Here is a 14,790-nt window from a genome sequence, read left to right on the forward strand (position 1 = left end):
GAAAGAGCAGTGACTGCAGCAGAAGATAAAGACCTACTTCTGAACAAGCGGCAAGATTTGTCGAATATGTGTCCTCACAACCGTCGATTCTACTTTAATTAACTCTGTCTAATTGTGCACTTATTTATTTCACAACATTTTCATACGCAATCACAAACATTAAGTTTAATACTACATGTTTCCTCTATTTTATTATATGCCGTGTATATTGTACTGTATAAGTACTTCAAACTTAGTTTAAATTTTTAGTAAACATTTTTGCTGCATAGTTTGTTTTTAAGCTGAAAAACTTATTGATTAATTTGTTAACTTTAATATGACGTAACGTTTCTGCACACTTAATTTTTGTTTCTTTTTAAAAAACTTGCCTATTCTTAGAGCTTTTTTGAGTTTGGAACATGCTTTTATTAAATTTGTAGTTTTTGTAGACAATTTTATATTTTTATATTTTTATTCCAAAATTTGTTTTTAAACCATAAAGTTCGTTTATAATTACTACTCACATAAATATTATACATAATTATACATGCTTTTTTTTCTAATGTGTGTTAATATTTTATAGACTCCGTAGATCTGTTCTTAAATTAATTCTAGAGCAGTGAAACGCCTGTAGTCGGAATAAAGTTTTAACACAAAAACATCTGTGGTATATATATGTATATATTTAGATAAATAAAACATGCTTTTTTTTGAAGAATATTGTTAAATATAAATAGTTAAAAAAAGAAACTTTTTACATCAAAATATTTAATGTATGTTTGAATGCAAAATCGACAAAACTTAAAGAGAAGAATTTTTGAAAACCACACTTTTAGATTTTTAGCTGTAAACTTAAAAATTACAGTGAAGTTTTGTATGTTTTGGTATTATTTAAATACTTATGAAAAATAGTTTTAAACACACTACTTGCTGAGTTAAAAAATAGTAGTATAACAATACTTAATTTAACTGATAGCAAATATTTTAAGGAGTTTTTGTACTTATAGTTGTTGTATATAAATTGCTGAAGCTTTGTAACAAAAAAAAATAAAACTACGAACATAGGGACAAAATTTATGATGCATTAAACCAGTTTAATAAAATTCCTGCTAAATTTTTGTATGTCTTTGTACTTTTTAGAAATTGTTAATGTTAAAACTTTAAAATTTAAGCAATATAAAATACTTGAATTTCTTACTGATTAACTAAAATGTTTTTAGTTAAAAATTGAAACAAAAGAATCATTTGGTCTCCGGTTTAAAAAGAAAGGCTTGTTTAAAAAAAATTATAGCTTAGTCGAGAAATCTTCTGTAAATGCACTATTGTCAAACGACTTTTTTTCAGTTTCTTGTGCATATGTTTCTAAAGCTAAACTTTTATGACTTTTCTCATCTTCAAAACCTTCCGTTTTCACACTTTTATTTATAAAGTTTCTACCTCCATTAGCAAGGTTGCATTCTAAAAAGTCCCATTTGGAATCCAAATATTTGTTTGCAAAGACGTATTTGGCAAGTTTAGAAACTACTACGAGAGTAATGGCTGAAGCTATCATAGAAAAGGTTTTGTATGGAAAATACACTCCTCCGGGATACTTGATGAAAGGCTTTAAATTAAAAAACGGTTCACCTCCTCCTAGTCTTAATATCAGTCCAATTATAAACGCCAAAATTGATCCATAAGTATTTGGGTCTCCGTAAATAACAGCACAAAGCTAAATTATTTTTAATCATTATTATTTTTTGAAAGTTAATTACTAAATTAAACTTAGAGCATAGTTTTATTTTTTTTTGTAGTTTGGTATTTACATATTGGTTTTAAATAATTTAAAAGTTAACATGGACTTTGGTAAAAGAAAATTATCAATTTAAATAATAATAAAATTTTAACCTTTATTTTTTTAATTTTAGAAAAACGTTAAAGTCTTTTTTGATTTTGAAAATAATTTTATGTGATAACACTTCAAATCTTACTTTACTAATAGTTTATCAATTTACCTGAGGAAACAATATAACAAACACGAAGTCTCCAGAGAGATAAAAAAGTCCGTAAACAGAATTCACTGTTAGAGCCAACAAGACAACCATACCTCCAATAACTACTATTGATGCTCGTATTACCCATTTTAATTCGTTATCACTTGCCTAAGTTGTTGTTAAAATTTTAAATATTTATCTAAGCTATGTTTAATGACTTAAATAGCATAGATGGTTTTTTTGAAACAGTTATAGTTTTAGTAATGTTCAATTAGAATTTTCCTTTTGTGATTTATATACTTAAATAAAAAGTCTTTTTTATTTTACGAAAAAATCTACAAAGTTATAAGTACTCGTTAAATTGCCTAAAGTACTTTCAAAAAAATTTGTCTTCAGTAGGCAATTATATTAGAACTGAATTAATTCAAAATTTTCTTGCATATAAAAAGTTTAAAAAAAGTAAATTATGACTTAATTATAAATCCAGTTTTAAAGCAAACTTTGTTTTAAAATACCTGGCTCTGAAAATTTGAAACGTTTTTCAAATAGTAAATCTTATTAGTATCTCTAGTTTAATCTCGCAAAAACTAAATGAAATAAAATAAAATAAATGAAATAAAATCAAATCAAAGACAAAGGACTAAATGAAATTAAATTGTTAAACTTTGATGTGTTTGATTTAATGTTTTAAAAATAATAAATTGTTAATGAAACGTTTAATGTTTTATAATACTTTAAAATGTAAAAAAAAAAAAAATAGTAATAAAATATTAATCGAGCTTATTGTTGGTTAAAGTTAAAAAATCAAAAATATATAGAGTAAATAATTATAATAAATAAGTCGATAAAAGTAGTAGTGCGTATTACCTTAACTTGTAAAGATATTTAGAAATGTATAATCAAAAACTTTATAAACATTAAAACATGTTAAATGTTAGTATTCAAGTCAATTATCTGTAAAGTGGTAATATAGTTTTGTTGATATTTATTGTTGCTTTGAGTTTATTGGTCCATTTACTATCCAAAACATCTAAGTCTGAACAATTATTAGTGGTGTCTACAAAGGTAATTGAAAAAGCTTCTTTTAAATCTTTTTTTGATGTTTTGTGTTTTTTGGCGTAATGTATTTTAAGTGCTGCTCTATCACTAACATCATCTGTGATTGTACTCTTCCAGATGTGTCTGTTAGAGCACCATCTTTGCGAAAAGGATGTGATTGTCTGGCCGACATAGGACTCTTCACATTCACTACATTTCGCCGCATATATCCCAAAATTTTTGCAGTTTAAGTTTTTTTTTCAATTTCATCGTTTTTTTGTTTTTTAACTTTACTAATCTTGTTTTCTTTACCATTGTATCTTTGCAAAGCAAACATTTATCACAAGGGGATGAAATTCCTTCTTCATTATTAACTTCATGAGCTAATGTCTTGTAGTTAGTTAGTAAAGTTGCAATAGTCTGCGGTCGTTTGTATGTTATCATCACGTTTTGATTCAATTGTTTTTCTCTTTCTTTGTAAAATAAAAAAGACTTTTTATTTAAAACGATTTTGATAAAAACAAAAAAATCACGAAGAACAACACACAACCAAGGGAAGATTTTAGATACTTAAAACTATAATATTCTTACTATACTTAAATAAAAACGCCAGACCAGAAATTAAAAAAATATTATTTTATTCAATTCTTACCTATGTTAATTAAATCTAAAAATTTTATTTCAGTGAAACAATTTTTTCTTAACATTTATTTAAATGTTTAGTTTCATGAACGTTTCTTATTTATAAAATAATAACTTTTATAACTTCTGTAGCTGTTCAAGAATAATAATGGTTCAGTTTAAGTTTCATAATTCTATATATAAACGTAGCAAAATCTGGGTTATAATATTTTATGTCAAGTTTAATTTAAATTTAAGTATCTTGTTTATTTATCTTGTTAAAATCTAGTTAAATAAAGATTAGTATCAAATCACTAAAAAGCAAAAAATTACATTTTGACGTAAAACATTACGGTATATGTTTCTTGTGAACATGCTAGATGCAGAAAGTATGCTTGAGTCACTGGAAGACATAACTGCTGCTGAATTTGCACCAAGTCCAATGAAGCATACGGCTGTAGGGGTAAGGTATTGAAGTACAATAGGAAGTATTATTGAAGCTTCACCTCTTGTGTATGGATCTGGAAGTCCGTAAGCTGTTTTACTCCAATCTAAAACAAATCGTTGAAAAATATAAGTTTCAGAACAAATTCTCTTTCTTTAAGTTTGGATTTATCATCAAGAATTTATCATCGCAGTTTACTAATTTATAAAATTTTACAAAAAATAAAAGAAATTTGAAATAATGTTCTCAATAAATAATAAATTGTTTTCCTTAGTTTTTAAACTGATAAAAATTTAATTTTAAATAAAAGTTTGTGTCTTTCGTTTTAGATCTCAGAAAAAAAAGTATACAGTACAAAAAAAACATTTTATGCTTAAAAGTTTGATTAATTTTTCTTAAGCCTTTTATTAGATATTCTTATTTTTTATTTTACTGGTGATATACATCATGGAAGCACTATGCACTTAAAAAATCAAAATACCTTTATATTTGTTATACATTATATGTGAAGTGACACGCTTATAGTTGTTTATCCACATTCACAGCCTTTCAAAGCAACTAGTAGTATATTTATAATATTGTAATTTGTTTTAAATCGAACAATTCAAAGTTCTCGACTTAAATACCTTTAAGGAGAATTTTATCTATTATTTATTTTTACAGTATCAACAAAACAATATTTTACTTCTATATTGGCATATATGAGATCATCAGTTGTTATAAACTAATCTGAAAAAAGTTTTTTAACAAAATAAATGGAAGTTATGTAAAAGTATTAAGTGAAATAAAATTAAAAACAAAGTATTGAATTTGTGGTTTAACAACAATTAAAAATAAAACTTAACGCTAAACTTAATGAAATTTTAATACTTATGTTACGATTTTTAGAATTTTATAGGTACTATAGACAAAAAAAAAAGAATTAATAAATTAAAATATCAATAAACAGGACTCTTTTTGAAATCAGATGCAAAAAAATAGAAATATAATAATAAACACAAGGTTTGTAATTAAACCAAAGAACAAAACAACCCCACTAATACCCCATCCTGTAACTGCCGATCAAAGAATTTATACCTATTGGATAACAATTGTTTATAAAAATGTAATTTACTAAGCTACGATAACATCTGCAAAGGAAATACAGTATTATATAGGTTCATCGGGACACATTTAAAAGTAGATGGTACATTCACAATAACGGTTTCAAAAATTATAAAGATAGCGGGATCGACAAGCAAAATACATTTGGCATTTGAAACACAAAAAAATCATTTACGACATAAAATGGAGTATCCTCCACCACATCGGGGAAATTATTAGCATTTACAGCATCGCAAGACTTGTATTTTAGAAAAAATAGAGATAGCGAATGCAAACAAAAAAATCAACTTAAATAAGCTGTTTGCAATCTGCCTACATTTTCAGAAACTTTGCTTTAACACTTAAACTAGCACCTGTTATATAGTAAGTTAAACTATTTGTATTTGTGAAAAGTTTTTTACGCCTCTAGAAAAAATTTTTACATTAAAATACGATCCCAAATTAAAACTTTTGATTACATAAACCATATCCAATAAGACAATTTAGCAAAATTTTATAAATATATAGCAAAAACATATTACTACTTCAATTTGTACACTAATTTAAACAACAATATAGTTACGTCGTAAAGCTAAATTAAAAATTTTGAGCTTTAGTTTTTAACAGTCTATGTAAAACCTTATCAATTACAAACCTTGTGTTTATTATTATGTTTCTATTTTTTGCAACTAATTTCAATGTCAGTCCTGTTTATTATTATTTTTAACGTATAACTGTTCAAAATTTAGGTTTAATTGTTTGCTAACATAAAATCCTAGTGAAGTAACTTCACTGGAATATAAATAAAAACAAATTATACATCAATCTTCCTTTATTCTACCAACATATGTTTCTGTGTGTCAACGAATCAACACACTTCAACTGGGTTGTTAATAGGAAAGATAAAGTTATCTTTCCTATTAACAACCCAGTTGAAGTGTGTTGATTCGTTGACACACAGAAACATATGTTGGTAGAATAAAGGAAGATTGATGTATAATTTGTTTTTATTTATTTTTAACGTAGCAATTACTATTTTTTTATTTTTTTTAGTCTATAGTACCTATTAAATTTTTACTTAAGTTTAGCATCACTAAGTTTAACTTTTTGTTGTTGTTACACACAAGTTTTAAAACCATAAGTTCAATACTTTGTTTTTCATTTTGTTTTATTTAATATTTTTACATAACTTCCATTTATTTTGTTCAAAAACTTTTTTCAGATTTGTTTATAACTACTGATAATCTCTTATATGCCAATATAGGAGTGAAATATTGTTTTGTTGATAAAAAACTGTAAAAATAAATAATAGGTATATTTATAATTAAAATTTGCATAAAAATATTTGTTAGTCTTACGTATATAATACACGATGTATAAATTAAAGTTAGCTTTTTATGAAATTCAGTGTACAAGTTTTTTAAAGTTGTTTTGTTTTAGTTCAAATCAAACAACCTTTAAACCTATTAATCAAAAATTTGATTTAGTTTACAAAGAAAACAAAACAAAAGTCAGAAACTAAATATAAAGTTATACAATATACTCCTTTTACTAACAATAGCCACAAAAATTTGAAAGAAAAGATTTCTTGAAACTGGTTAAAAAAGACTTCGATAAGGCTTTTCTTTTATATAAACTCTTTAACTAAAAAAAAATATTTTAGAGCTATAGCTATTATACCGCAGGAAATTTTTAAAAACAACAATAATAATTACATAGAGAAATTGTGAACAAATTAACCTTTAAATAAAGAAGAACTTATAATTAAAAAGCCGAAACATGTGTTCTAAATAAAGTTTCTAGCAGGCAATCATTTTAATAAATATACGGTAAAATTTGAGAATAAATCGAATAACTAGTAATACCATTTTTTTTATGAAAAGTCCGTAAAATTAAGATTTTTTTTTAACATACAATAGCGTCTTTAATATTTAATAAATTGAGTATTATATTTTAGCTATATATTTTTATTTTATATTTTTTTTGAAGAATTTCCTTAATGTTTTTACAATAAGTATGTTACTATTATTTAATATCTTTAAAAATCTGGATATATTAAGATTTAATAATGTCTCTTTGTATTGCAGATTATTGCCAAACTAAAACCATTTTCGCAGACTTTGAAACTAAAATTTTTTAAATTAAAATACATTTTTTCTGAAATAATATGTGAAAAGTTTTAGAATTATAAAAAAATGTCATATATACAGTTATGAACAAAAATAAAAAACAACAGTTTTAACCATTCGCTCCAGCTTTCTTTAAATTATTTGAATACGTACAAATAAATTTCTTAAAAAAAAAACAGAAAAATTTTTTAATCAGTATAAAACTGTTACTTTTATTACAATGTAAAAATATTAAATAAATGTTAGTACATAAAAATGTTTATTAGTTAAATACTACTTATTTACACATGCATGTTGAAAATTTTTAAAGTCTACGCATTAGTTATATAAACGATAATATAACTAAGGCAAAGTGAACAACTTATCCGTAGATGAGTACTTTCTAAAAAATTAAAAACGTTAAATCCATATATTAAGATTTCATACTTTTAGAAGGATATAAAGTCTATATTTTCTAAAGAAATACTAAAAACTAACATAATATTAAAAATTTATAAGAATTTTAAAATACCTGTAGATGCTGCTATTGCACCAATTAATGCAGCAGGCACAGCCATAGCTACACAACCGAACGAAGCTACATAAGAAAGTTTTTGCGCTGTTTTTGGAGAGTCTGATGACAAGACTCTCTGAAAATACGCTTGCCATGGGATGCCCCCTAAACACTAGAAATTTTATAGTATTAAATAGTATTTGATTGCAAATAACAACTTGCAAATAACAACAAAGTGGAAAGTGTAATGGTCGCACTTAACGACCATTAGTAGAAAGAGTTAAAGAACATTTAAAAGGCAACACAGCTGTATCTGACCACATTAGCAATTGTAATGATTGTAAAAATGAAAAAATAAATGTTAAATAATTTTGGAATTTCGAAAGAATTTAGAAATAAATTTGAGACCTTGATAAGTGAAGCTCTGCTAATTAAACGTTATAATCAATCTTTAAATAAACAATTGACTAAACCGGGTATTACCAATACACTAAGAATTTTTGATTAGTTTAACAATTTGTATATATTTATGTAACATATTATTTTATAGTAGTTTATAATTTTACTTATAAATGTTTATCTATTGTATTGCTTAAAATTTTTGTATACTTAGTTGTTTAACACTAATTTTTAGTTATTTTGCACAGTATTTTGTTGATAATGACTAATGGAAAGTCGAAACGTCGGCATGCGAATAAGTTTTAAACTTAGAATGTGTTTTTTATTGAATTGGTATTTAAAAAATCCAGTATCCCCACCTGTTTTTAAAAAAATACATTGTTCAATAAAAAAAAATACTGCACTACTTGTGGGCCTAGTGTGTTCTTTAAGTCTAAAAAACAGTTGTCGCATCGTTTCTCCAATATATTGGGTACTCAGGTCACCTGGACATTGAAACTTATAAACAAGGCAATTTCTGTAAAATTTATTGATTTGATCTTTCAATGAGAAATAGTTTCCAACTTTGGTTGTTCTGTAGGCTACTTTAATATCAATACCAATTGTCTCAAACGTTTGTGTTATATTCCTACAAAAATTTTCTGAAACTTTTTTTTATTGTAAGGTACTGTTAAATACTGTTGATTTTGAGTGATTGGTTTAGATTTAACTTCTAATGTTTGTAGTTTTTCAATCTCATTAGCTATAATTTTCATGGATAACCGTTTATTAAGAAAAAAATCTTTATTCTAGCTATTTCTTTATTCTGTAGTTCTTTAGATATTATTTTTTCGTCTCTGGTAAGTAAATATCTTATTAAGTTTTTCTTCCATGATTGCGGAGCGTAAGAGTTAAATTTTAGCAAAACGTCTATGTTTGATGATTTCTTGTAAATTTAAGTCGTAATTCTGTTCTCTTTTAATATTTTATTTCTGTCCAGAAAGGAAAGTTGGTTTTATGTATTTGATTTCATTGTGAATATAAGATCGTCATGAAGATTATTCAGTTTTTCATTGAACTCATTTGCCTTTTTCTCATTGGAAATATAGTGAAGATGTCGTCTACTTAACTAGATACGTTATTCTAGATACGTTCTTAGATACGTTTCAATGTCCAGGTGACCTGGGTACCTAATATATTGGAAAAACAGAGCGACAACTGTTTGTTAGGCATAAAAAACACACTAGGCCCACAAGAAGTGCAGTATTTTCTCATATTGAACAGTGTACATTTTGTCAAAATTACGATAACTTTTTTAAGTATTTTAAAGTAACTAAATTCTGTTAAAAAAAAGTAGTTTATTAGCAGTTGACGCAATTATGATTAAAAAATACAAATTAAAACTTAATTATCATCTGGGTCCTGATAAAGGATCTAGAATTATACTTAATGTTTTTCAATAGTCAACTTTTATTCTAATTAGCTTTTTAGTTTTTATTATTAATTTGATTGCATTTCTATTGATTGTTTCTTAAGTTTACTCGTATTTTTTTTGATTAATTAATTAGTAAGTATTTATTTTGTTTTAAAAATGAAGTTAGTTAAATTTTGAAGGCAGTTCTCAATAAATTTGTTATTGAAAAAGCGTTGTTATTAGTAATCAAAGGGTATTTAAAATTAAGTAAGTGTCTTTTCTTACATAATTTTTATAGTATTAGCGTTTTAATAATAAATGATTGTAAAACTATGTCATTTATTTATAAAGTTAAGGCGTTTTTTTATGTTGTACTTAAAATTAATTTTTATTAGTCTTGCTAAGTTGTATTTTTGTTGACTATTTTATTATGCTTCTTTTTAAATAGTTAATGCTTATTTTATCTTGTCATATATAAGTTATGAATAATTCATAAACTAATAATATTGAATGATCTTTGATAAAGGTAGTATATAGTTGATGTGTTTTTTTTTAGATAGTTCAAATAATAGATAGATTTTTGTTATTTCAAAGTTAGTCAAAGTTAAAAACTGCAATTTTATAACACACAGCTTAAAAACTGATAATAAAATAAAACTAAAACTATATGCAAACATTTAACAATACTAATTTATTCTAATTTTCATTACAATACTACTAAAATAAACAGCTTTCTACTAATCCGTTTTAGTTTACTAATTAGTTACACACCTATATACCTTCTTAAACAATGTCTACTTTATTGTTGTTAATGTGAAAATTTGTATCAAAGAAAGTGTTTTTTATTTAATTACAAATTTGTGTTTTTAATTAATATAATTCAACTATAAAATTTGTAAGACATAATTCAAAAACTTTTTTATGAATTAATATACTTTAAAACTGTTTATTTCTGATTTTTTATGGTGTAGAAATAAACAAACTTTTTAAAGTTCTTAAGTGCTTGTAAATATATTGTTACTAACTAGTAATATATAATTATCTATCCAAACCACACTTTCCGTTTTTTCCCATTGACCTAGCCAATGTTTTGATGTTGATGTGATTGGCGCAACTGCTTCATTTGTCATTGCAAAAGGTATACTCAACCACTAACCAAAAAAAAAAATTAGTCTTAAACTAAAAGCGGTAAAAGACTTTTACTAAAAATCTGTTAAATTTAGAAAAATACCAAATAACTAAAACTTATAAATAACAAATATAAGCATGAATGTTTCAAACCACATAAATTATTAAATATCATTTTTTTTGTTTAAAGGGTAGTAAATCAAGTCAACACCATTCCAAAGTTTTCTTTGACACTAATCTAGTTACAGTAATTAAAGGGACGCCCAACCAAACATTCATTAAAAAAAAACATTAATCATTATTATTTGCGTAATAAGTTCAATTGCATAATTAAAACAAAAAGAGTTTTAACTTCTTCAGGTAGGTACATAAAACTAGCGTAAAATAACTAACAAAAAATTAATTATGTAGAATGTGTAAACTTTAATTATAATAAATTTTAGAATAATTCAGTTAAAAAAAATTAAATGATTTCTACAGAGTTTAAATGATGGTTGGTTAATATAGGGACACGTTCAAAATCCACCCGTTTTAAATCCACCCAGTCAAATTCGAGAACCGCCTACCGATAGAGGGTAAGGGTTAGGGGTAACAGTGATAGTGAAAAGTAAATAAAAAATAAATTAAAAAATGCAAAACATATATAAATTAAACTAGTGAACAAAGAAATAAAAATTGGGTGGATTTTGAACGCGGGTTGATTTTGATAGTATACCTTAATATAACAGTTGGTTGGGACAAAAGTTAAACAAAAAATACAATTACATCAAATTTAAACAGTAATTAAAAAACCAATATTTTTCTACAGAGATTGTAAATTATACCTAATACTAAAACTAATTAAAATTATAAAGTTAAAATTCATAAAGTAACTTCAAAACAAACACTTTACTACATATTATGGATTAAAAGTAAGTAAATTTTATAAAGTTTTAGTTATAATGTTTAATAAAAAATACTTACGAGTCCTACAAATATACAGGAAAGTTGTAGTATATCTGTGTAAGCGACCGAATATAAACCACCAAGAACTGTATAAATTACAGCTATAAGTCCTGATATTATAACTGAGGCTTCTTGGCTAATATCTAGAATAACTTTTAAAGCACCACCTAAAAATGTTAAAGTTATTTTTAAAATTTTATTGATAAGTAAAACAAATAAAAGCTTTAAACGAATGAAAAATAGTGTTCATTAAAAATACTTTTTAAAAGTGTTTTACCTAGTGCCGAGAGGGTAGCAGCTGACCAAAACAGCTCTCCACACAACGCAGGTATGTACAAGAGCCCGCCCATTCTTCTTCCAAGCTTGTTTTGAAAAGGATCGAGCATGGTAACGTAACCCTACAAAATAAAATGATAGTTTTAAATAAGTTTACTTGAGCTTGTTTCACGGCAAACGAAGGTCCAGGCTTCTAGTCTGCAGACTTTCACCAATTTTTGTGCTAACTTTGAAATATGAATCATTAACTGTTATAGTTTTTGTATAGAAGTAGTAAGTATAAAGAAAATCAAAAGTTTAAAAAAAAAATAAAATAAAATCACTCACTTGTTCTCTCATCTTTTTAGCAAAGAAAAGTCCACCTAGAAATAAGCTGACTGAAAATCCTACAGGAGCTTGGCACCATAATAATCCTAATGTTGGGTCGTAAACAACCTCAGCCGAGCCGTTTATATACCCTCCACCGACCCATGTTGCTAAAATTAATAAAAAATATTATTGAAAATGTTTTGTTTAGAAAAAAAAAATTTCTCAATCTAACAAAATGTAGACGTTTAACAATAATTTTTTCTAAAAAAATTGTTAATAGTTAAAATCTACTTTCATTAAATGCTCTCTACCAACTTTGTTAGACTTAACATAAAAAACACGTAAAAGCATAGCATTTCAAACTGCTAGAATTATTAGAAAAATACTTAATTCATATATTAAGTACCATCTTATTGCAAGCCAAACAATTGTTTTCATAACAAACTTTATTAAAAATTTTAAGCGCTTTCGTAAAAAACAAGCGACTTATTGAATTCTTTTAGGAAGAAATATTTCCCTACTTTTTCTGATCTATATGCAATACATCCGATATAGATCAGAAAAAGTAAGGAAATATTTCTCTCTAAAGGATTCAACAAGTCGCTTGTATCAAAGTTGTATAGTCTATAAATTTACGTGTCCAGGTGATCTGAACAACCAATATATTGGTGAGACTGAAAGAAAACTTTTTGTAATAATTAAAGAATATGTGACTCCAACCAACAGTGCGGTATTTAAACATATCGAAAATTGTGTATTGTGTACTAATTGTAAAAACATTTATAATTGTTTTAAAATTATTAAAACGTGCAGTTCGTATAATAATTTATTATCTTCAGAAGCTCTGCTAATTAAAAAACTTCAACTAAATTTAAATAATCAGCTTGGTCCTTATAAAGGATCAAGAGTAACTATTAATATATTTAAGTAATCCATTTTGTTTTAATTGTTTATAAAAAATCTATTTTTCTTAATTACTTGTCGTTTTAATTAGTTGTGTTTTTTACAAATGATTTAGTTTCACTCTTTTTATTTTATGTTTGGTTAACTAGTGAGTGTATAGCATTTTGATAAGGGAGTTTGTAAATTCCGAAAGCGCTTAAAATTTTCAATAAAGTTTATAATGAAAAAAATTGTTTGTCTTGCAATAAGATGGTACCTAATTACATTTAAAGGTCTTACTATATTTGAATTACATTATATATTTTTTACAATAGGCTTGAATTATTTATATTTTCTACCAAACTTTACACTATATAAACTATTTTACAACTGTTTTCATAAATACGTATTTACTTGACAAATTGTAAAAGCTAACAGACAAATTTATTTTTTGTGTAACTATTATTCAAAATTTTTATTTCCGTTTTGCTGATACGTCTATTTTGTATTTCGCTTACATTAAGTTTGTTTCATAGCAAATATGTTTAAGTTTTTTTTTGTTTCAAAAAACTTTTAAAACTCGAGAGAAAATATAATTTAAGAGAACACGACGTACTTTAATTAAATCACAACATAAAATTTTAAACGAAATTATAGACATTTTTATTATGCTACTTAAAAAGCAAGTTAAAATTTTGTAAACTACTTACTTATTTTAGGCAAGTAAAATTTTTATATTTTAAAAGCCTTGTATGACTTTTTATTGGCTTCAAGTAAACTAGTGGTATAAACTTTTGAAGACACAATATATTTAAGTTTAAAGCTTAAAAAAATTTAGAAACTCAAAAATAAAAAATCTTCACCAGAATCTCAAATTATTTTCAAAAAAGATAAAATAAATTACTAACTAACTTTAAACTTGTTTATGATCATATTTTTAAGAGCTACTTTTATGTTTAGTACAACATGGTTTTATATAAACTGAAAGACTCTGATAAACGTTTACATAATCAGTTTATTTTTTTTTATTTTTTTGAATTAATAAAACAAAATATCAAAAAAGTCTTAACACTAGCTTAAATCTCAAATATTATAATAAAGCTACTAACACTTATTTTAAATTGTACCAGGAGTGTTTTAAAACAAAATATAAAACGTTTTAACCTATTTTTAATTCCGTTTTAGTAAGTTATTTTATGTTTAAATAGCTGAATTTTGCAAAAACTGAAGTTTTTGATAATTTTTAATTTATTTTTTTAAACACCAGTAGTTTTAGCTTTCTGTAAATTTTTTAAAAAGCAATCAACCTGTCATTGTAAAACATCCAATAAATATTCCAATATCTCTTTGACCAACCATAGTAGATTCGTTCCCATTTTCGCTCTTTTTCTTTCTCCATGCCGCCCATAATCCAAATAAAAGAATAACTAAATAAAAAACTACAATAGAAATAACTCCAGCAACATTAACACTCATTTCGTCTTTAGATCTACAATTATGACTGTAATTAAACTTCTGTTCAAAAAATTATACGAAGTATTTAACAATGTTTATTGAACAAGCAAAAAAGCGCTCAAAAAAATTTGTCCTGTGACCTGGTGTAAGAAAAAACTTTTCGGTTATTGAGTCGTACATCACTTGGATACAGTTTAAGGTCTTGTCCAGTAAAATTAATTGTTTGTTAGTGCACATAAAAT

At 25.1% G+C, this 14,790-nt stretch overlaps 1 protein-coding gene across 1 annotated transcript; it reads right to left on the reverse strand.

Moving 5' to 3' along the window:
• Positions 1–1,264: 1,264 nt before the first annotated feature.
• On the reverse strand, positions 1,265–14,569 carry LOC145841390 (high affinity choline transporter 1-like). The gene is made up of 9 exons (XM_082948752.1): positions 14,401–14,569; positions 12,230–12,378; positions 11,904–12,024; positions 11,645–11,793; positions 10,579–10,704; positions 7,780–7,933; positions 3,945–4,162; positions 1,974–2,120; positions 1,265–1,690 (listed from the first exon to the last, which is right to left on the reverse strand). The coding sequence occupies exons 1-9, from the start codon at positions 14,567–14,569 to the stop codon at positions 1,265–1,267; spliced, it is 1,659 nt and encodes a 552-aa protein (XP_082804878.1).
• Positions 14,570–14,790: the final 221 nt, after the last annotated feature.

This window comes from Thalia democratica, chromosome 7, assembly GCF_965202585.1.
Source record: "Thalia democratica chromosome 7, ktThaDemo2.hap1.1, whole genome shotgun sequence".
Lineage (NCBI taxonomy): Eukaryota > Metazoa > Chordata > Thaliacea > Salpida > Salpidae > Thalia > Thalia democratica.

Coding starts and splice junctions, on each gene's coding strand:
- LOC145841390 (XM_082948752.1), bottom strand. CDS start 14,569: ATGAGTGTTAATGTTGCTGGAGTTATTTCTATTGTAGTTTTTTATTTA. Junction 12,025..12,229: donor CTAAAAAGATGAGAGAACAA/GTGAGTGATTTT, acceptor TTTATTTTGTAG/GGTTACGTTACCATGCTCGA. Junction 2,121..3,944: donor GTAATGTTTTACGTCAAAAT/GTAATTTTTTGC, acceptor ACAACAACTTAG/GCAAGTGATAACGAATTAAA.